The 22,873-nt window shown below is 45.3% G+C and overlaps 1 protein-coding gene across 6 annotated transcripts in view; it reads right to left on the reverse strand.

Moving 5' to 3' along the window:
• LOC129817854 (low density lipoprotein receptor adapter protein 1-like) overlaps window positions 1-22,218 on the reverse strand; it is a 148,838-nt gene extending 126,620 nt beyond the window's left edge. For 2 of the 6 annotated variants that reach the window (XM_055873444.1, XM_055873443.1), the window contains exon 1: window positions 2,648-3,202. In XM_055873444.1, coding sequence (XP_055729419.1) covers window positions 2,648-2,732 — 85 coding nt within the window. In that variant the 5' untranslated portion in view covers window positions 2,733-3,202. Of the gene's footprint in view, window positions 1-2,647; window positions 3,204-21,892 lie in introns of those variants that run through there. The other 4 variants (XM_055873448.1, XM_055873445.1, XM_055873442.1 and 1 more) reach the window with 4 other exon arrangements.
• Window positions 22,219-22,873: the final 655 nt, after the last annotated feature.

Raw genomic sequence — 22,873 nt, forward strand, 5'->3', positions numbered from 1 at the left:
TAACTAGCAATGCAAATGGCGTTCTGAGATACGAATAATATTACTACACAGATCATACACAAAACGTTAGCTAGCGAACCAGCAAGCTAACGTTCGCTAGCTAGTTAACAGTACACGTTTACTTGCAATGAAAATGACTTTCTGACAAAATTAGAAACTTAGAATATTTGAAAATGTAGCTAGACTCTTATCCATATACATGGATGAACGCTTCAAGGCAGACTGGAACCATTTTGTTTGTAGCTACATCTTGTTTGGCCAGCGTTGTGTAAAGTCCCTCCGGTTAACACTGACCGTGGCATGTGCAGAATGTAGCCAATCGCTTTTTCCAACTGATTTGTCGATTGATGCCCTGAATTTAGCAGGCTCTATGTTGTTGAGAAAAGTAGCAAAACGTTTGTATTTCTCGATAGCTAACGTTATATCTTTCCGAAACGGCGCAATAGAAAGAACTATTAACACATACTGAGCAACTCATGTTATAGACAGAAGCATGCTACATGCCAGACCAATCCAAAGTCATCTACCGGCATATCCAGCCCGCTCATTATCTCAGCCAATCATGGCTAGTGGAAAGGTTCCTGTATTTTTCCGTGGCTAAACCAACTTGGCTTGTAATTTAACAAAAGGTATTCGTATTTACGGATGGAATACACATTTGTTATAAAAGCACATGTTCCAGAAGGAATTTCTTTTAACTTTTTCCACATTTTGTTGTGTAACAGGCTGAATTTAAAATGATTTTGTGTCACTGGCCTACACACACCACATAATGTCAAAGTGGAATTATGTTTTTTTGAAATGTTCAGAAATTAATAAAAAATGACAAGCTTGAAATGTCTTCAGCCAATAAGTATTCAACCCCTTTGTTATGGCCTAAATAAGTTCAGGAGTAAACATGTGTTTAACAAGTCACATAATACGTTGCATGGACTCACTGTGTGCAATAATAGTGTTGAACATAATTTTTCAATGACTACCTCATCTCTGTACACCACACATCCAGATAATTGTAAGGTCCCTCAGTCAAGCAGTGAATGTCAAACACAGATTCAAACACAAAGACTAAGGAGGTTTTTCAATGACTGGCAAAGAAGGGCACCTATTGGTAGATGGGTAAAATATAAAAAGCAGACATTGAGCATGGTGTTATTAATTACAATGTGGATGGTGTATCAATACACCTAGTCACTACATGGATACATGTGTCCTTCCTAACTCAGTTGCCGGAGAGGAAGGAAACTACTCAGGGATTTCACCATGAGGCCAACGGTGACTTTTAAAACAGTTACAGAGTTTAATGGCTGTGATAGGAGAAAACTGAGGATGGATCAACAACATAGTAGTTACTCCACAATAGTAACCTAATTGACAGAATGAATAGAAGGAAGCCTGTGCAAAATCAAAATATTCCAAAACATGCATCCTGTTTGCAACAAGGCACTAAAGTAATACTGCTAAAAATATGGCAAAGCAATTCAGTTTTTGTCCTGAATACAACACATTACTGAGTAACACTCTCCATAATTTCAAGCATAGTGGTGGCTGCATCATGTTATGGGTATGCTTGTCATCATTAAGGACTGTGGGGGGGGGGGGGGGGGTTCAAGATAAAAAAATAAATGGAATGGAGCTGAGCACAGGCAAAATCCAAGAGGAAAACCTGGTTCAGTCTGCTTTCCATCAGACACTAGGAGATGAATTCACCTTTCAGCAGGACAATAACCTAAAACACAAGGGCAAATCTACACTGGAGCTGCTTACCAAGAACACAGTGAATGTTCCTGAGTCGCGGAGTTACAGTTTGGACTGTAAATCTATGGCAAGACCAGAAAATGGTTGTCTAGAAATGATCGACAACCAATTTGACAGAGCAAAGAAGAATTTTGAAAAGAATAATAGGCAAATGTTGCACAATCCAAGTGTGGAAAGCTCTTAAAGACTCACCCAGAAACACTCACCCCTGTAATCGCTGCCAAAGTTGCTTCTAGAAAAGTGTTGACTCAGGGGTGTGAATACTTATGTAAATTTGATATTTCTGTATTACTTTTTATTTTTTATTAGCAAAAATGTCTAAAAACATGTTTTTGTTATTATGGGGTATTGTGTGTAAATGGATGAGAGAAAAAACACATCTATTTAATCCATTTTGAATTTGGGTTGTAACACAACAAAATGTGAAAATAAGTCAAGGGGTATGAATACTCTCTTACGGTTGACATGCTGTAACAACTGATTCATCACACATGGACCCCACAATGGAGCTTTCACTATGGGAACGGTGGAATTAGGTAACCAAGTCATTGGAATACCAATCGGACATGTGAAATGTGGCCAAGTTCCCTGGTGTACTCGGGCAGAAATAACAAGCAATAGGTGTTGTATTGATCGTGTAGAATAAAAACGTTACACTATTGCAATTCACGACTGTATAGTCACACTGCAACCTATTCTTTTCCATCACACCTCATAATTGAACTGTTCTTTACTTCCTATACCAACATGAGAGGTGAGAATAGAACAGCAGCTAAATAGATAGCATATTGTCAGCGCTTTGCTGCCCCTAGTCTCGTTGCATTGTGCTGTCGTGTTACCATTTCTCCGCAACGATATAACTCCATTCTGTTGACATGAATACTACACTTACTTTCGTGCTTGGAGGTGCCCCATGTGTGCCGCGGAACTCCGGGACTCTTGATAATCGCTCTTCCAGCTGATTTCAGAGCATCCATGCTTTAGGTGTGTCTCTGACAGTAGCCTAACCTAACGTAGCAGGCGTAAAATAAACCCTGACAGCGGTAAGTGGATAGCCTACTTTAACCTCCGCTTGCTTTGGCTCCGAAACATAAACAGTAGACTAGTAGCCAGCCTACACGAACTACAACAGTCGACTACGAGTGAGTGATGCGCGGAATGACCCGCCCGGGGATAGGATTTGTGCGGCGTTCACATCCTAGTCGGAACTAGGAAACTCAGATAACTCAGAATTGCTGAATCGTTGAACGCAGCACGTGTATAACTACAAACATTTAGCATGTCAGAAATGTCCGTGTTTCCTAGTTCCGACCAAATCCGGTTGTCTGAAACAAGGCTCTAGTGAAACCATTTAACCCGTTGCTTTTCGGTAGGCTACTGCTGAACAGCGGAACGGCGGAACATAGGGGGCCGTCACGAATTAAATGTGTGCCACACCCATTTCTGGAGGGATCCTACCCTTATTTTATGCGGGCGGGGTAAACCAATGCGCAAAATACATCGTGTACATCATCTAGCTCAGGGATGGGTAAATGCACGGCGCGTTTTGAAGGCCCTCGGATCATATCAAATCAGCCAGGTCTCAAACTCCTGCTAGAATAGAATAGTATAATACACAAGGTACAATTTCAAACTGTAGTTGTGCTTCAGCAGTTTCTCTTGTTAGGTCAGCAGTGGTGTAAAGTACGTAAGTAAAAAATACTTTAAAGTACTACATAAGTAGTTTTGGGGGGTATCTGTACTTTACTATTACATTTGTTTTACTACTTTTACTTCACTGCATTCATAAAGAAAAGAATGTACTTTTTATTCCATACATTTTCCCTGACACCCAAGTTACAATTTAAACGCTTAGCAGGACAGGAAAATAGTCAAATTCACGCACTTATCAAGAGAACATCCCTACTACCTCTGATCTGGCGGACTCACACACAGGCTTTAATTGTAAATTATGTCTGAGTGTTGGAGCGTGCCCCTGACTATCGCTAAATAATAAAATAAACATTTTCTATTAAGGTATCTTGACTTTTACTCAAGTATGAAAGTGGAGTACTTTTTCCACCACTGTGTGTCCGTCACTGATACTCAGTTAGGGTTAGTTACTGTTTGTTACTGTATGTCCATCACTGATAGTCAATCAATTAGCCCATGTTAGCTAATACTCATTGAGCCCATGTTAGCTAATACTCAATTAGCCCATGTTAGCTAATACACAATTAGCCCATGTCAGCTAATACTCAATTAGCCCATGTTAGCTAATACACAATTAGCCCATGTTAGCTAATACACAATTAGCCCATGTCAGCTAATACTCAATTAGCCCATGTTAGCTAATACACAATTAGCCCATGTTAGCTAATACTCAATTAGCCCATGTTAGCTAATACACAATTAGCCCATGTCAGCTAATACTCAATTAGCCCATGTCAGCTAATACACAATTAGCCCATGTCAGCTAATACTCAATTAGCCAATGTCAGCTAATACACAATTAGCCCATGTTATCTAATACTCAATTAGCCCATGTTAGCTAATACTCAATTAGCCCATGTCAGCTAATACACAATTAGCCCATGTCAGCTAATACTCAATTAGCCAATGTCAGCTAATACACAATTAGCCCATGTTAGCTATTACTCAATTAGCCAATGTCAGCTAATACTCAATTAGCCCATGTTAGCTATTACTCAATTAGCCCATGTTAGCTAATACTCAATGAGCCCATGTTAGTGCTTCTGCTCCCCTCATGAGGAGTTCAGATGTTGTGTGGCCCCATGCCCATTAGCGTTACCCAATACCTGATCTAGCTAGTTTGTTTTTAAAATAGTTTGAATTATGGCCATGTTGATGGACATAGCTTATATATGGAATTCCATTTCTAAATGGACAATGACAAACTATTGTGGATGAATAAAAGCATGGCTGCACAGTTAGGCTAGCGGGTAGATTTGATGAGCATTCAATTCGCTTGAATGTTTGCTACGTCGCGTAACGGTTTGCACTGAACGACACGTTTCCCCCAAAACAATCTTGTATGTTCTTGAACAGACTTTAAGGTACGTTTGCTCCGTTTTGGTGGGGTGTGCCGGGGAGTGGCTTGAAGCAATGAGTGACGTTTTTAAAAGGGCAGCGGTACATTTTGAATAGAACAAGAGTAGATAGCCTATGGCTAAAACTAAAACTTTAAATCTGATTAAAAATATATTGATATTATAAAAACTTGTGCATAGCCGGACTATGTAGCTTGGATTACTTAAAACATTAAGAAAATATAAACTGGAGGGTCTAAAATCTTCTTAAAATCTAAATCAAAGTCACAAACAGCAAAACAAACATTTGAAACAATCATCTCTTGACCAGAAATAATGTCAATCAAGTGACCAACTTGAAACAACATAACAGTTTGTGTAACAGTATAACGAACCAGGGACCCTCTGCACACATCAACAACATAACAGTTTGTGTAACAGTATAACGAACCAGGGACCCTCTGCACACATCAACAGCAGTCACCCACGAAGCATCGTTACCCATCGCTCCACAAAGGCCGCGGCTCTTGCAGAGCAAGGGGAACCACTACTTCTAGGTTTCAGAGCAAGTGACGTAACCGACTGAAAGGCTGCTAGCTCGCACCACCGCTAACTAGCTAGCCATTTCACATCCGTTACATTTGCATGCAAAAGTCTGAGTAAGGGAACGTACCCTGTAACCGTTTCCCTTAAAAAGTTTTCATCTATCACTTGTCTGTGTTACCCATACAAGCACTGCCACCTCTTGAAATTATTACTAGGCTACATAACCTACTGAACCCAAACATAATTATTGATTTAACCTAGTAGGCCTATTGACTAAACAATTAACCCAATCTATATAATAGGATACTAATAGCATGGTCTCTATGATTAAAACTATACCCTGAATCAAATTATATTTAATGAAAAATAAGACTTCAAACTTGTGAAAACAGCCCGTTTAGAATAATGTGTATTAAATAATTGTTCGATCCAAATCAAGTTCTGTCCTTGGATGTAGATAATACAATTTGCCAAAGTCTACCGCTACTCTGAAGTGACTGGATCAGTATCAGTGCTCCAGCGCCCTCTGTTGAATATGAGCAGTCATTACATGAGATCTCTGTGCCCTCGACCTGACTCCTGTTCCCGTCTCTAATTCACTTTGTTCAGACCAGTGGGAAATGACGTTGGTCACAACGTAACTAAATAACGATGTTCTAGTCTTTAGGTAAACAAATATGTTTCAATACATATGTTATTGAAGTCAAATGTTTCATGCTATATTTATAGTACAGGGCAGGGATACTCGACTCCACCTTACCAGGTCAGGAGCCTGCTGGCTTTCTGTTCTACCTGATAATTAATTGCACCCACTTGGTGACCCAGGTCTAAATCAGTCGCTGATTAGAGGGGAACAATGATGAAATGCAGTGGAACTGGCTTGGAGGTCCAGACTGGAGATGGAAGGGTATACGACTATGTCCCAAATGGTACCCTATTCTCTAATAGTGCACTACGTTAGACCAGGACCCATAGGGCAACTTGGGACACAGTCTAGGACTAGCCTGAATGAGATTAGGTGACTGATAAAATACAAAATAGTCACGACATTCAGTTTTGTCCTTCATGGTGAAACCTTTATTCATGTTTTTTTCCTCTTCAAATTCACAATGTATTAACACATTATACCACGGCTGTGTCAAGGCCCTTAAAACACATTATACCACGGCTGTGTTAAGGCCCTTATAACACATTATACCACGGCTGTGTTAAGGCCCTTAAAACACATTATACCACGGCTGTGTTAAGGCCCTTAAAACACGTTATGCCACGGCTGTGTCAAGGCCCTTAAAACACATTATACCACAGCTGTGTCAAGGCCCTTATAACACATTATACCACGGCTGTGTTAAGGCCCTTATAACACATTATACCACGGCTGTGTTAAGGCCCTTAAAACACGTTATGCCACGGCTGTGTCAAGGCCCTTAAAACACATTATACCACAGCTGTGTCAAGGCCCTTATAACACATTATACCACGGCTGTGTTAAGGCCCTTATAACACATTATACCACGGCTGTGTTAAGGCCCTTAAAACACGTTATGCCACGGCTGTGTCAAGGCCCTTAAAACACATTATACCACGGCTGTGTCAAGGCCCTTATAACACATTATACCACGGCTGTGTCAAGGCCCTTATAACACGTTATGCCACGGCTGTGTTAAGGCCCTTATAACACATTATACCACGGCTGTGTTAAGGCCCTTATAACACGTTATACCACGGCTGTGTTAAGGCCCTTATAACACGTTATGCCACGGCTGTGTTAAGGCCCTTATAACACGTTATCCCACGGCTGTGTTAAGGCCCTTATAACACATTATGCCACGGCTGTGTTAAGGCCCTTATAACACGTTATGCCACGGCTGTGTTAAGGCCCTTATAACACGTTATGCCACGGCTGTGTCAAGGCCCTTATAACACGTTATACCACGGCTGTGTTAAGGCCCTTATAACACATTATACCACGGCTGTGTTAAGGCCCTTATAACACGTTATGCCACGGCTGTGTTAAGGCCCTTATAACACGTTATACCACGGCTGTGTCAAGGCCCTTATAACACGTTATGCCACGGCTGTGTCAAGGCCCTTATAACACGTTATACCACGGCTGTGTCAAGGCCCTTATAACACATTATGCCACGGCTGTGTTAAGGCCCTTATAACACATTATACCACGGCTGTGTTAAGGCCCTTATAACACGTTATGCCACGGCTGTGTTAAGGCCCTTATAACACGTTATGCCACGGCTGTGTTAAGGCCCTTATAACACGTTATGCCACGGCTGTGTTAAGGCCCTTATAACACGTTATGCCACGGCTGTGTTAAGGCCCTTATAACACGTTATGCCACGGCTGTGTTAAGGCCCTTATAACACGTTATACCACGGCTGTGTTAAGGCCATTATAACACGTTATACCACGGCTGTGTTAAGGCCCTTATAACACGTTATACCACGGCTGTGTTAAGGCCCTTATAACACGTTATGCCACGGCTGTGTTAAGGCCCTTATAACACGTTATACCACGGCTGTGTCAAGGCCCTTATAACACGTTATACCACGGCTGTGTTAAGGCCCTTATAACACATTATACCACGGCTGTGTTAAGGCCCTTATAACACATTATACCACGGCTGTGTTAAGGCCCTTATAACACGTTATACCACGGCTGTGTTAAGGCCCTTATAACACGTTATGCCACGGCTGTGTTAAGGCCCTTATAACACGTTATACCACGGCTGTGTCAAGGCCCTTATAACACGTTATACCACGGCTGTGTTAAGGCCCTTATAACACATTATACCACGGCTGTGTCAAGGCCCTTATAACACGTTATACCACGGCTGTGTTAAGGCCCTTATAACACGTTATACCACTGCTGTGTTAAGGCCCTTATAACACATTATACCACGGCTGTGTTAAGGCCCTTATAACACATTATACCACGGCTGTGTTAAGGCCCTTATAACACATTATACCACGGCTGTGTTAAGGCCCTTATAACACATTATACCACGGCTGTGTTAAGGCCCTTATAACACGTTATACCACGGCTGTGTTAAGGCCCTTATAACACATTATACCACGGCTGTGTTAAGGCCCTTATAACACATTATACCACGGCTGTGTTAAGGCCCTTATAACACATTATACCACGGCTGTGTCAAGGCCCTTAAAACACATTATACCACAGCTGTGTTAACTTCTTGCCGATCCTTTAGGATCCCTCTACAACCGCTGAATTGCAGAGCGCCAAATTCAAAAATAATACTAAAAATATAAAGGTGGTCCATGCTTCCTCTGTCTCTTCCTCCCTCTTCTTCTCCCTCTCCTTCAGGTTCAGAGGCACACAGGTATTCCTGTGAGTGGGCGGAGTCCAGGTGTTCCCTGGAGTGGGAGTGGCCAAGGTGATCTTGCGAGTGTGCATGGCCTATTGAGTGGGTGCGGTCCAGGGACTCGGCTGATAGGCTACGGATGGACAGGACACTACTCAGGCTGGACTGGCGGGCACCTCGCGGTTGGGCCTCGATCTCCACACGCACCTCGACGTTTGTTCCCTCCCTAAAAAAGTGACATGAATAACATTAAGAATGGGTACATTTCAGACATGTATTAATAAAACGGGGCAGATTGCATCAAATGAATAACTGAGAGAAGGATGTTGAAATTATATATACGGTGCATTCTGAAAGTATTCAGACCCCTTTGACTTTTTCCACATTTTGTTACGTTACAGCCTTATTCTAAAATTGATGAAATTGTCCCCCCTGCCTCATCAATCTACACACAATACCCCATAATGATGAAGCAAAAACAGGTTTTTAGAAATGTTTGCATATTTATAAAAATAAATAAAAAACTTAAGATATCACATTTACATAAGTATTCAGACGCTTCACTCAGTACTTTGTAATATACAGTATATACCCTACATGACCATAAGTATGTGGACACCTGCTCGCCGAACATCTCATTCCAAAATCATGGACATTAACATGGAGTTGGTTCCCCCTTTGCTGCTATAAAAGCCTCCACTCTTCTGCGAAGGCTTTCCACTAGATGTTGGGACATTGTTGCGGGGACTTGCTTCCATTCAGCCACAAGAGCATTAGTGAGGTCAGGCACTGATGTTGGGCGATTAGGCTCCTGACTAACAGTTATTGTGCTGACATTGCATCCAGAGGCAGTTCGGAGGTTGGTAGTGAGTTTTGCAACAGAGGACTTTTATGCGCTAAGCTCTTCAGCACTCAGCACTCCCGTTCTGTGAGCTTGTGTGGCCTACCACTTCGCGGCTGAGCCGTTGTTGCTCCTAGACATTTCCACTTCACAATAACAGCACTTACAGTTGACCGGGGCAGCAGGGACAGAAATTTGACGAACTGACTTGTTGGAAAGGTGGCCTCTTATGACGGTGCCACGTTGAAAGTCACTGAGCTCTTCAGTACAGGCCATTCTACTGCCAATGTTTGTCTATGGAGATTGCATGGCGGTGTACTCAATTTTATACACCGGTCAGCAATGGGTGTGGCTGAAATAGCCGAATCCACTAATTTGAAGGGGTGTCCACATACCTTTGTATATACCGTATAGTGACCTATACAATATAGTAAGAACACTTACAGCTGGCCTTCCAGGTGTATCGTGTGTGTTTCCGGAGGCTCATTACGCGGTCGACACCATCCGTTCCGACAGAGCGACATGGGGACGGCACCATCCGTTCCGACAGAGCGACATGGGGACGGCACCATCCGTTCCGACAGAGCGACATGGGGTCGGCACCGTCCGTTCCGACAGAGCGACATGGGGTCGGCACCGTCCGTTCCGACAGAGCGACAGAGCGACATGGGGTCGGCACCGTCCGTTCCGACAGAGCGACATGGGGTCGGCACCGTCCGTTCCGACAGAGCGACATGGGGTCGGCACCGTCCGTTCCGACAGAGTGACAGAGCGACATGGGGTCGGCACCGTCCGTTCCGACAGAGCGACATGGGGTCGGCACCGTCCGTTCCGACAGAGCGACAGAGCGACATGGGGTCGGCACCGTCCGTTCCGACAGAGCGACATGGGGACGGCACCGTCCGTTCCGACAGAGCGACAGAGCGACATGGGGACGGCACCATCCGTTCCGACAGAGCGACATGGGGTCGGCACCATCCGTTCCGACAGAGCGACATGGGGTCGGCACCATCCGTTCCGACAGAGCGACATGGGGACGGCACCATCCGTTCCGACAGAGCGACATGGGGACGGCACCATCCGTTCCGACAGAGCGACATGGGGTCGGCACCGTCCGTTCCGACAGAGCGACAGAGCGACATGGGGTCGGCACCGTCCGTTCCGACAGAGCGACAGAGCGACATGGGGTCGGCACCGTCCGTTCCGACAGAGCGACATGGGGACGGCACCATCCGTTCCGACAGAGCGACATGGGGACGGCACCATCCGTTCCGACAGAGCGACATGGGGACGGCACCATCCGTTCCGACAGAGCGACAGAGCGACATGGGGACGGCACCATCCGTTCCGACAGAGCGACAGAGCGACATGGGGTCGGCACCATCCGTTCCGACAGAGCGACATGGGGACGGCACCATCCGTTCCGACAGAGCGACATGGGGACGGCACCATCCGTTCCGACAGAGCGACATGGGGTCGGCACCATCCGTTCCGACAGAGCGACATGGGGTCGGCACCATCCGTTCCGACAGAGCGACATGGGGACGGCACCATCCGTTCCGACAGAGCGACATGGGGTCGGCACCGTCCGTTCCGACAGAGCGACATGGGGACGGCACCATCCGTTCCGACAGAGCGACATGGGGTCGGCACCATCCGTTCCGACAGAGCGACATGGGGTCGGCACCATCCGTTCCGACAGAGCGACATGGGGACGGCACCATCCGTTCCGACAGAGCGACATGGGGACGGCACCATCCGTTCCGACAGAGCGACATGGGGTCGGCACCATCCGTTCCGACAGAGCGACATGGGGTCGGCACCATCCGTTCCGACAGAGCGACATGGGGACGGCACCATCCGTTCCGACAGAGCGACATGGGGACGGCACCATCCGTTCCGACAGAGCGACATGGGGTCGGCACCATCCGTTCCGACAGAGCGACATGGGGTCGGCACCATCCGTTCCGACAGAGCGACATGGGGACGGCACCATCCGTTCCGACAGAGCGACATGGGGACGGCACCATCCGTTCCGACAGAGCGACATGGGGTCGGCACCATCCGTTCCGACAGAGCGACATGGGGTCGGCACCGTCCGTTCCGACAGAGCGACAGAGCGACATGGGGACGGCACCATCCGTTCCGACAGAGCGACATGGGGACGGCACCATCCGTTCCGACAGAGCGACATGGGGTCGGCACCATCCGTGCCGAAAGAGCGACATGGGGTCGGCACCGTCCGTTCCGACAGAGCGACATGGGGACGGCACCGTCCGTTCCGACAGAGCGACATGGGGACGGCACCGTCCGTTCCGACAGAGCGACATGGGGTCGGCACCATCCGTTCCGACAGAGCGACATGGGGTCGGCACCATCCGTTCCGACAGAGCGACATGGGGACGGCACCATCCGTTCCGACAGAGCGACATGGGGTCGGCACCGTCCGTTCCGACAGAGCGACATGGGGACGGCACCATCCGTTCCGACAGAGCGACATGGGGTCGGCACCATCCGTTCCGACAGAGCGACATGGGGTCGGCACCGTCCGTTCCGACAGAGCGACATGGGGACGGCACCGTCCGTTCCGACAGAGCGACATGGGGTCGGCACCGTCCGTTCCGACAGAGCGACATGGGGACGGCACCGTAAACATACGTCAACATCAACGGGACGCCAACCCCTACAGGACACAGGAAGTAAGAGACAGATGATTGTGACATTCCTGATATTAAACATGTATGTATGTATGTATGTATGTGTGTGTGTGTGTATGTATGTATGTGTGTGTGTGTGTGTGTGTGTGTGTGTGTATGTGATTGTTAGGCCATAATATGAAGAATTAACATTTAAAATCCCCTGTGTGGGATTTGTACCCTCTACCCCAGTACATCAAACTCTTCCTCACCTGCTATGAACCTAACCTGATGTACAAAGATCTCAGGGTAGAGAGCTGCATCACACAACATCAACCCAAGGTGTTGGTATCAGAAGCAAAAGGCCATCTCGTTAACACAACACTGGACATTTAGAACACACATCAATGACCCACAGACAGGGTAAAACCAGTGCATGGGGGCGGATGAGAGAGAGAGAGACCGTCGCCCTAGAGCACACACAAAAAAAACTATACATACCTCGGCCTAAACATCAGCGTCACAGGTAACTTCCACAAAGCTGTGAACGATCTGAGAGACAAGGCAAGAAGGGCCTTCTATGCCATCAAAAGGAACATAAAATTCGACATAACAATTAGGATCTGGCAAAAAATACTTGAATCAGTTATAGAACCCATTGCCCTTTATGTTTGTGAGGTCTGGGGTCCGCTCACCAACGAAGAATTCACAGAATGGGACAAACACCAAATTGAAACTCTGCATGCAGAATTCTGCAAAAAATATCCTCTGTGTACAACTTAAAACACCAAATAATGCATGCAGAGCAGATTTAGGCCGATACCCGTTAGTTATCAAAATCCAGAAAAGAGATGTTAATTTCTACAATCACCTACAGAGAGATGAACCTGGAGAAGAGTCCCCTAAGCAAGCTGGTCCGGGAGCTCTGTTCACAAACACAAACAGACCCCCACAGAGCCCCAGGACAGCAACACAATTAGACCCAACCAAATCATGAGGAAACTAAAAGATAATTACTTGACACATTGGAAAGAATTAACAAAAAAACAGAGCAATCTAGAATGCTATTTGGACCTAAACAGAGAGTATACAGTGGCAGAATACCTGACCACTGTGACTAAACCAAACTTAAGGAAAGCTTTGACTATGTACAGACTCAGTAAGCATAGCCTTGCTATTGAGAAAGGCCGCAGAAGGCAGACCTGGCTCTCAAGAGTAGACAGGCTATGTGCACACTGCCCACAAAATGAGGTGGAAACTGAGCTGCACTTCCTAACCTCCTGCCAAATGTATGACCATATTAGAGACACATATTTCCCTCAGATTACACAGATCCACAAAGAATTAAAACAGATCAAATTTTGATAAACTCCCATATCTACTTGGTGAAATACCACAGTGTGACATCACAGCAGCAAGATTTGTGACCTGTTGCCACAAGAAAAGGGCAACCAGTGAAGAACCATTGTAAATACAAACTATATTTCTGTTTATTCATTTTCCCCTTTGTACATTAACCATTTGCACATCGTTAAAACACTGTATATATACACATAGTATGACATTTGTAATGTCTTTATTATTTTGGAACTTCTGTGAGTGTAATGTTTACTGTTCATTTTTATTGTTTATTTCACACAAACATATGTTTCCCATGCCAATAAAGACCCTTGAATTGAATTTAGAGAGAGAGAGACAGGGACAGAGACAGAGACAGAGACAGAGACAGAGACAGAGACAGAGACAGAGACAGAGAGACAGAGAGACAGAGAGACAGAGAGACAGAGAGAGAGAGAGAGACAGAGAGACAGAGAGACAGAGAGACAGAGAGACAGAGAGACAGAGAGAGAGAGAGAGACAGAGAGACAGAGAGACAGAGAGAGAGAGAGAGACAGAGAGACAGAGAGACAGAGAGACAGAGAGACAGAGAGAGAGAGAGAGACAGAGAGACAGAGAGACAGAGAGACAGAGAGAGACAGAGAGAGATAGATAGATAGATAGATAGATAGATAGATAGATAGATAGATAGATAGATAGATAGATAGATAGATAGATAGATAGATCCTTTCATAGGGAGAGAGAGAGGGATGTGTGGGGGAGGAGGAAAAAGGGGGAAGAGCAGAGAGGACTACAGATCAGCTAATGTGCTAGCTGCACTGTAGTCCTCTGGTCCCCTTATCAACCCCCTTCCTCCTCCTCCTCCTCCTCCTCTCTTCCTCCTCTTCCCCTCATCCTCTTCCTGCTCCTCTCATCCTCCTCCCCTCTCCCTCTCCACTGAAGGCTGGAATACTGGGTTCTTGTTCATGTCAGCTTTTCCTCAGATTGTGAGTGGAGCCATAAGAGGAGATAGCCAGCTGGCCAATGGAGTGTGAACAGTCAGCACAGCAGTGTGTGTGTGTGTGTGTGTGTGTGTGTGTGTGTGTGTGTGTGTGTGTGTGTGTGTGTGTGTGTGTGTGTGTGTGTGTGTGTGTGTGTGTGTGTGTGTGTGTGTGTGTGTGTGTGTGTGTGTGTGTGTGTGTGTGTGTGTGTGTGTGTGTGTGTGTGTGTGTGTGTGTGTGTTATTCCCAGATTCTGTGTGGTTTTTGAGCTGTTAGTTTTAACAGGACGTGCCAACCTCATCTCCCTTCTGTCACACAAATGATTTCAACATGAAATCGATGAGTGATGACAAATACGTTGTTGTGTTTCGTTGTTTCGCGACCCCTACATTTAAAATCACAATAAAATCAATCATTCCTACCAAGCACAGGTTGTCTCATCGTGTGTGTACCAGGCCTCTCTCTCTCTCTCGGAGTCATCACTTTAGACCAGAAACATCCATCTCCCAGTAAGATGACCGAGTCACAAATAACACCTTATTCCCTACGTTGTGCACTACTTTTGATCAGGGCCTATAAGGGTAGTAGTGCACTACTTTTGACCAGGGCCTATTGGGCCATTTGGGATGCAGACAAGCTCTAAGGCCTGAATATCTCCACTATATTGAGTTCCATTATTATTTGTGACCTTTGGATTTTTTGGCAGAAATGCCTTCTGGAACTTGTGAATTTTAATTAATAATAAACTTGTATGCCATCTGTAAATACGAATACGATTGTTAAATTACGAGCCTAGTTGGTTTAGACACAGAAAAATACAGCAACCTTCCCGCTAGCCATGATTGGCTGAGATAATGAGCGGGCTGGACATGCAGAGAGATGGGTTCGGATTGGCCATGTAGCACACTTCTGTCTATATGAGCTGGTCAGTATGTGTAGGTAATCCTGTCTAACGCAGGGAGAAGCGTCCATTACCATATACGGGTAAGATAGTCTAGCTAGCTACATTTTCAGATATTACACATTTCTAATTTTGACAGAAAGTTGTTTGCGTTTCAAGTTAAAGTGTACTGTTAGCTAGTTAGATAACGATAGCTGGCTGGCTCACTAGCTAACATTACGTATATGATCTTATTATTCGTATCTCAGAGCCATTTGCTTGGCTAGCTATAGCCTAATGTTAGCTAGCTAACATTGAACCTGTTTGGTTAGCTACCTGCAGAATCATGCAGGGTAGTAACGTCATGAGTTGGGATTATGGTTCATTGTTTAGCTAGCTAGCTACATATCTAAACAAAAGACTCCACTATGAAAAAACCCTTTTAATAGAATGTCACTGTGACAACTGTTGATAGACGTAGCTGGTAAATTCGCTCTGGCTATCTACTCCGATTTCAGAGCACTCCCGTCTGAAAGTGACAGAGCGCAGAATAACTGACAAATTTACGAACGCTCAACACCCATTGAAGTGTCAGGAAACGTTGGCAAAAAAAAAAGCATAAATTGTTGCCTGCAGCACAGTTGCAGTCACCAACGCTCTGGATAACATGAAAACAGCCTAACCAGCTCTGCTAGGGGGAGTGAAATGGTCAGTTATTTTCTCTCTCATTTGTGTCTGGAAGTAGCTAGTAAGCTAACAAACGTTAGCAAGTTAGCTTGGGTGCTTGACTGTTGTTGTTGTTGTTAGGACAGAACTCTCAGATCAACCCTTAAAGAGATGGGTGGGGCTAAAGCTCAAGAGGGTGTGAACGATGCTGAATGGTTGTAGACAATGAAGAGCTCTCCAGTAGGTACCAGAACATTCAAAGGTAATTTTCTCAAAAGTGAGGTTTACAAGTTTATCAACTTTCAAAGCAGAATTACTTTCCCATTGTCCCACTAATACAGTGTATTGAAAAACCATTTTGTAGCTCTGTTTCTCTACTTTTATCCTATGTAAAAAATAAAAAAAACACAATTTCGAATTTTGCTACATAAGACCGAATGAAGGCGGTCTGTCATATTTTATTATTGTTCCACAGGCTGTCCAGGTAGCAGTTCCCCCCCAGAAGACCGCAGGTAACATTTTATGGAAACAGTGTGGTAGCCAATAGACTCTGAACACAGTGTGGTAGTCAGTAGCAACACTATTCAACCGACAATAGACTCTGAACACAGTGTGGTAGTCAGTAGACTCTGATCACAGTGTGGTAGTCAGTAGACTCTGATCACAGTGTGGTAGTCAGTAGACTCTGATCACAGTGTGGTAGTCAGTAGCAACACTATTCAACTGACAATAGACTCTGAACACAGTGTGGTAGTCAGTAGACTCTGATCACAGTGTGGTAGTCAGTAGACTCTGATCACAGTGTGGTAGTCAGTAGACTCTGATCACAGTGTGGTAGTCAGTAGCAACACTATTCAACTGACAATAGACTCTGAACACAGTGTGGTAGTCAGTAGCAACACTATTCAACTGACAATAGACTCTGATCACAGTGTGGTAGTCAGTAGCAACACTATTCAACTGACAATAGACTCTGAACACAGTGTGGTAGTCAGTAGCAACACTATTCAACTGACAATAGACTCTGATCACAGTGTGGTAGTCAGTAGCAACACTATTCAACTGACAATAGACTCTGATCACAGTGTGGTAGTCAGTAGCAACACTATTCAACTGACAATAGACTCTGATCACAGTGTGGTAGTCAGTAGCAACACTATTCAACTGACAATAGACTCTGATCACAGTGTGGTAGTCAGTAGCAACACTATTCAACTGACAATAGACTCTGATCACAGTGTGGTAGTCAGTAGCAACACTATTCAACTGACAATAGACTCTGAACACAGTGTGGTAGCCCAAACACAACTAAAAGGTGTAATTATAATGATACATAAAAAAATAAAAATAAACTCTAAAATCACCATTGTTGGTAAAAGGTGAAGACCAAGAAGGCAGAATCACTTTCTTTAAATGGATCCATAATGGAAAGAAAAGGTTTTATATTCATGTGTACGCTCCATATTCATATGATACTACAGTTTAAAAAAAATATTTTATGAACAGCATATTGTTAGCATATAATCCTGAAGCAAACGGGTAGACTTTCTACTCAAAACAGGCATAAAACAATCACCCCCGACTCAATTTCTATATTGTTATCAACACCTCTATTTTCAAAAATGATTCAACATATGAGCTTTTCCGATCACTACTACTGCCACTTACACGTTTTAGAATATCCTAAAAAATAGAACCACAAGATGGCGTTTAAACTTTTCAACTGTGGAATTGTTGAAGATACTCTTTCAGATGCTTTCAGATGATGGGAAGGGATTCTGCTGTCCTAGCTTCAGGGGGAAGCTGGTTCCACCATTGGGGTGCCAGAACAAACAGCTTGGACTGGGCTGAGCGGGAGCTGGCTACCCCAGTGGTGGGAGGGCCAAGTAACCTGAGCTGGCAGAACAGAGTGCCCTGGGTTGATGTGTAGGGTTTGAGCATAGCCAGAAGGTAGGGAGGCAGCAGGGAGCCCTGCCATCAGTGAGTTGCAGTAGACCAGAAAGAAGAAGACAAGTGCCTGGATTAGGATCTGTGCGAGGTAGGGTCGTACCCTAAGAATGTTGTAGAGCAGGGCTGCCCAACCCTCTTCCTGGAGATCTACCGTCCTGTAGGTTATCAGTCCAACCCTCTTCCTGGAGATCTACCGTCCTGTGGGTTTTCACTCCAACCCTCCTCCTGGAGATCTACTGTCCTGTAGGTTTTCAGTCCAACCCTCTTCCTGGAGATCTACTGTCCTGTAGGTTATCAGTCCAACCCTCTCCCTGGAGATCTACTGTCCTGTGGGTTTTCAGTCCAACCCTCTCCCTGGAGATCTACTGTCCTGTAGGTTATCAGTCCAACCCTCTCCCTGGAGATCTACTGTCCTGTGGGTTTTCAGTCCAACCCTCCTCCTGGAGATCTACTGTCCTGTAGGTTATCAGTCCAACCCTCTCCCTGGAGATCTACTGTCCTGTGGGTTTTCAGTCCAACCCTCTCCCTGGAGATCTACTGTCCTGTAGGTTATCAGTCCAACCCTCTCCCTGGAGATCTACTGTCCTGTGGGTTATCAGTCCAACCCTCCTCCTGGAGATCTACTGTCCTGTAGGTTATCAGTCCAACCCTCTTCCTGGAGATCTACTGTCCTGTAGGTTTTCAGTCCAACCCTCTTCCTGGAGATCTACCGTCCTGTAGGTTTTCACTCCAACCTTCTTCCTGGAGATCTACCGTCCTGTGGGTTTTCAGTCCAACCCTCTTCCTGGAGATCTACCGTCCTGTAGGTTTACAGTCCAACCCTCCTCCTGGAGATCTACTGTCCTGTGGGTTATCAGTCCAACCCTCTTCCTGGAGATCTACCGTCCTGTAGGTTATCAGTCCAACTCTCTTCCTGGAGATCTACTGTCCTGTAGGTTTTCAGTCCAACCCTCTTCCTGGAGATCTACCGTCCTGTAGGTTATCAGTCCAACTCTCTTCCTGGAGATCTACCGTCCTGTAGGTTATCAGTCCAACTCTCTTCCTGGAGATCTACCATCCTGTGGGTTTTCAGTCCAACCCTCTTCCTGGAGATCTACCGTCTTGTGGGTTTTCAGTCCAACCCTCTTCCTGGAGATCTACTGTCCTGTAGGTTTTCAGTCCAACCCTCTTCCTGGAGATCTACTGTCCTGTAGGTTTTCAGTCCAACCCTCTTCCTGGAGATCTACCGTCCTGTAGGTTATCAGTCCAACCCTCTTCCTGGAGATCTACTGTCCTGTAGGTTTTCACTCCAACCCTCTTCCTGGAGATCTACCGTCCTGTAGGTTATCAGTCCAACCCTCTTCCTGGAGATCTACCGTCCTGTAGGTTATCAGTCCAACTCTCTTCCTGGAGATCTACCGTCCTGTGGGTTTTCAGTCCGATAGTGAGCACTCACGTCGGTAGCCATGAAATGCTTTGAAAGGCTGGTCATGGTTCACATCAACAGCATCCTCCCGGATACCCTGGACCCACTCCAATTCGCATACCGCCCCAACAGATCCACAGATGACGCAATCTCAATCGTACTCCCCACTGCCCTTTCCCACCTGGACAAAAAGAACACCTATGTGAGAATGCTGTTAATTGATTACAGCTCACCGTTCAACACCATAATACCCACGAAGCTCATCACTAAGCTAAGGCTCCTGGGATAAACACCTTCCTCTGCAAATGGATCCTGGACTTCCTCTCGGGCCGCCCCCCAATTGGTAAGGGTAGGCAACAACACGTCTGCCACGCTGATCCTCAACACTGGGGCCCCTCAGGGGTGTGTACTTAGTCCCCTTCTGTACTCCCTGTTCACCCACGACTGCGTGGCCAAACACGACTCCAACACCATCATTGAGTTTGCTGACGACACAACAGTGGTAGGCCTGATCACTGACAACGATGAGACAGCCTATAGGGAGGAGGTCAGAGAACTAGCAGTGTGGTGCCAGGACAACAACCTCTCCCTCAATGTGAGCAAGACAAAGGAGCTGAACATGGACTACAGGAAAAAGCGGGCCCGAACAGACCCCCATTTACATCAACGGGGCTGTAGTGGAGAGGGTCGAGAGTTTCAAGTTCCTTGGTGTCCACATCACCAACACACTATCATGGTCCAAACACACTAAGACAGTCATGAAGAGGGCACGACAAAGCCTATCCCCCCTCAGGAGACTGAAAAGATTTGGCATGGGTCCCCAGATCCTCAAAAAGTTATACAGCTGCACCCTCGAGAGCATCCTGACCGGTTGCATCACCGCCTGATATGGCAACTGCTCAGCATCTGACTGTAAGGCTCTACAGAGGGTAGTGCGTACGGCCCAGTACATCACTGGAGCCAAACTTCCTGCCATCCAGGACCTACAGAATAGGCAGTGTCAGAGGAAAGCCCATAACATTGTCAGAGACTCCAGTCACCCAAGTCATAGACTGTTTTCTCTGCTACCGCACGGCAAGCGGTACCAGAGCGCCAAGTCTAGGACCAAAAGGCTCCTTAACAGCTTTTACCCCCAAGCCAAAAGACGGCTTGGTGGTATTACTATTACATTGACCCCCCCCCCCAATTTGTTTTGTAGCTACTCGCAGTTTGTCTATGAATAGTCACTTCACCCCTACCTACATGTACAAATTACCTGTACCCCCAAACATTACCAGTACCCCCTGCATATAGCCTCATTATTGTGTTACTTTTTATAATTTTTTACTTTTATTTGGTTTATTTGGTAAATATTTCTTAACTCTTCTTCTTGAACTGCACTGTTGGTTAAGGGCTTGTAAGTAAGCATTTCTCCATAAGATCTACACTTGTTGTATTAGGCACATGTGTCAAATAAAATTAGATTTATATTTGATTAAAGCGAATTTTAACATGTGACATCAATAAGGGATCATAGCTTTCACCTGGATTCACCTGGTCAGTCTATGTCATGGAAAGAGCAGGTGTTCTTAATGTTTTGTCCACTTGTGTGTATATATATATATATATGTCTCACACACACACACACACACACACACACACACACACACACACACACACACACACACACACACACACACACACACACTGCGCTCCAAATCTATGACGTCTGAACTGGAAGAGATAGGTAGGAGAGACACACACACACACACACACACACACACACACACACACACACACACACACACACACACACACACGTCCATAGCGAACTTGTAAACATTGTAAATAGGAAAATAGAATACAGTATTTCAAAAAGTGATCTAGCCTACCGCTTGCATATTAATATCAAGCTGGGAAGAATTCGTGATCTCCCCTTATCTTCAAGCATGACCAATGCCATAAAACCTCATTGATATGTAAATTCAACCAACCGGAACACATAAACATCCCAATACATAACCAACCCTGTTATATAAGGTAGGCTATGGACAGAGAGTTGGGTAAAAATATATGTTTGCCCCCTTTTAAAATTGCACGACAAAACGGTTGAGGTTGGTCCGTTTTAGAGACAATAATCCATTGCCTAGAAAACATATTATATTATTTCAGATTATATCCTGAACATTTTTCGCGGGGAGAAATTTTGCGGGGAGAAAAGTCAAAACTTATTTAAGAAAACCTTTGAGACGCATCGAAAGCGATACCATATGGCACCATTCAACGCCTCGTTTTATAGGCTAAACACCTTATCGTCACACGGCCGGTCTATTATTAATCAGGGGGTCTGACCAAGGCAGCAGTGCAGGGAGTGGCGAGGTTATTACATATTCCACCTCATTCAGCATTTTTAAATAAACGTTCCATTCATCCGGTTATAAGCATGGAAAAATCATAACGGTTTCTGGTTCGTTCTACTCAAAACGAGTGATATTGACATTACGCACATCCCCAATATATTTCTAATGAGTAAAACGGCACCTTTACCTCTCTCTCCAGCGTGTTGTCTTCCTATTCGAGAATCAACAACTAACTCGTCTCCTCGAACAGCAGAGTAGCGCGAACCTCCCACTGTTCTAAAACATATCTGGACATCAAAGCTTAGCTACAAAATTAGTCAAGAGTGAATTTCGCAGGGTCCCACTGTCGGAGAAATTGTAGTGTATGACGCTGCGGAGGAGATCCCCCTACCCTTTCCCTATTACTAGCCTGTTCAACTTCTCTTTCGTATCGTCTGAGATTCCCAAAGATTGGAAAGCAGCTGCGGTCATCCCCCTCTTCAAAGGTGGTGACACTCTAGACCCAAACTGCTACAGACCTATATCTATCCTACACTGTCTTTCTAAGGTCTTTGAAAGCCAAGTCAACAAACAGATTACCGACCATTTCGAATCCCACCGTACCTTCTCCGCTATGCAATCTGGTTTCAGAGCTGGTCATGGGTGCACCTCAGCCACGCTCAAGATCCTAAACGACATCATAACCGCCATCGATAAGAGACATTACTGTGCAGCCGTATTCATCGACCTGGCCAAGGCTTTCGACTCTGTCAATCACCACATTCTTATTGGCAGACTCGACAGCCTTGGTTTCTCAAATTATTGCCTCGCCCGGTTTACCAACTACTTCTCTGATAGAGTTCAGTGTGTCAAATTGGAGGGCCTGTTGTCCGGGCCTCTGGCAGTCTCTATGGGGGTGCCACAGAGTTCAATACTCTGGCCGACTCTTTTCTCTGTATACATCAATGATGTCGCTCTTGCTGCTGGTGATTCTCTGATCCACCTCTACGCAGACGACACTATTCTGTATACTTCTGACCCTTCTTTTGACACTGTGTTAACAACCCTCCAGGCGAGCTTCAATGCCATACAACTCTCCTTCCGTGGCCTCCAACTGCTCTTAAACGCAAGTAAAACTAAATGCATGCTATTCAATCGATCACTGCCCGCACCTGCTCGCCGGTCCAGC

The sequence above is a fragment of the Salvelinus fontinalis genome, chromosome 20, assembly GCF_029448725.1.
Source record: "Salvelinus fontinalis isolate EN_2023a chromosome 20, ASM2944872v1, whole genome shotgun sequence".
NCBI classification, from domain to species: domain Eukaryota; kingdom Metazoa; phylum Chordata; class Actinopteri; order Salmoniformes; family Salmonidae; genus Salvelinus; species Salvelinus fontinalis.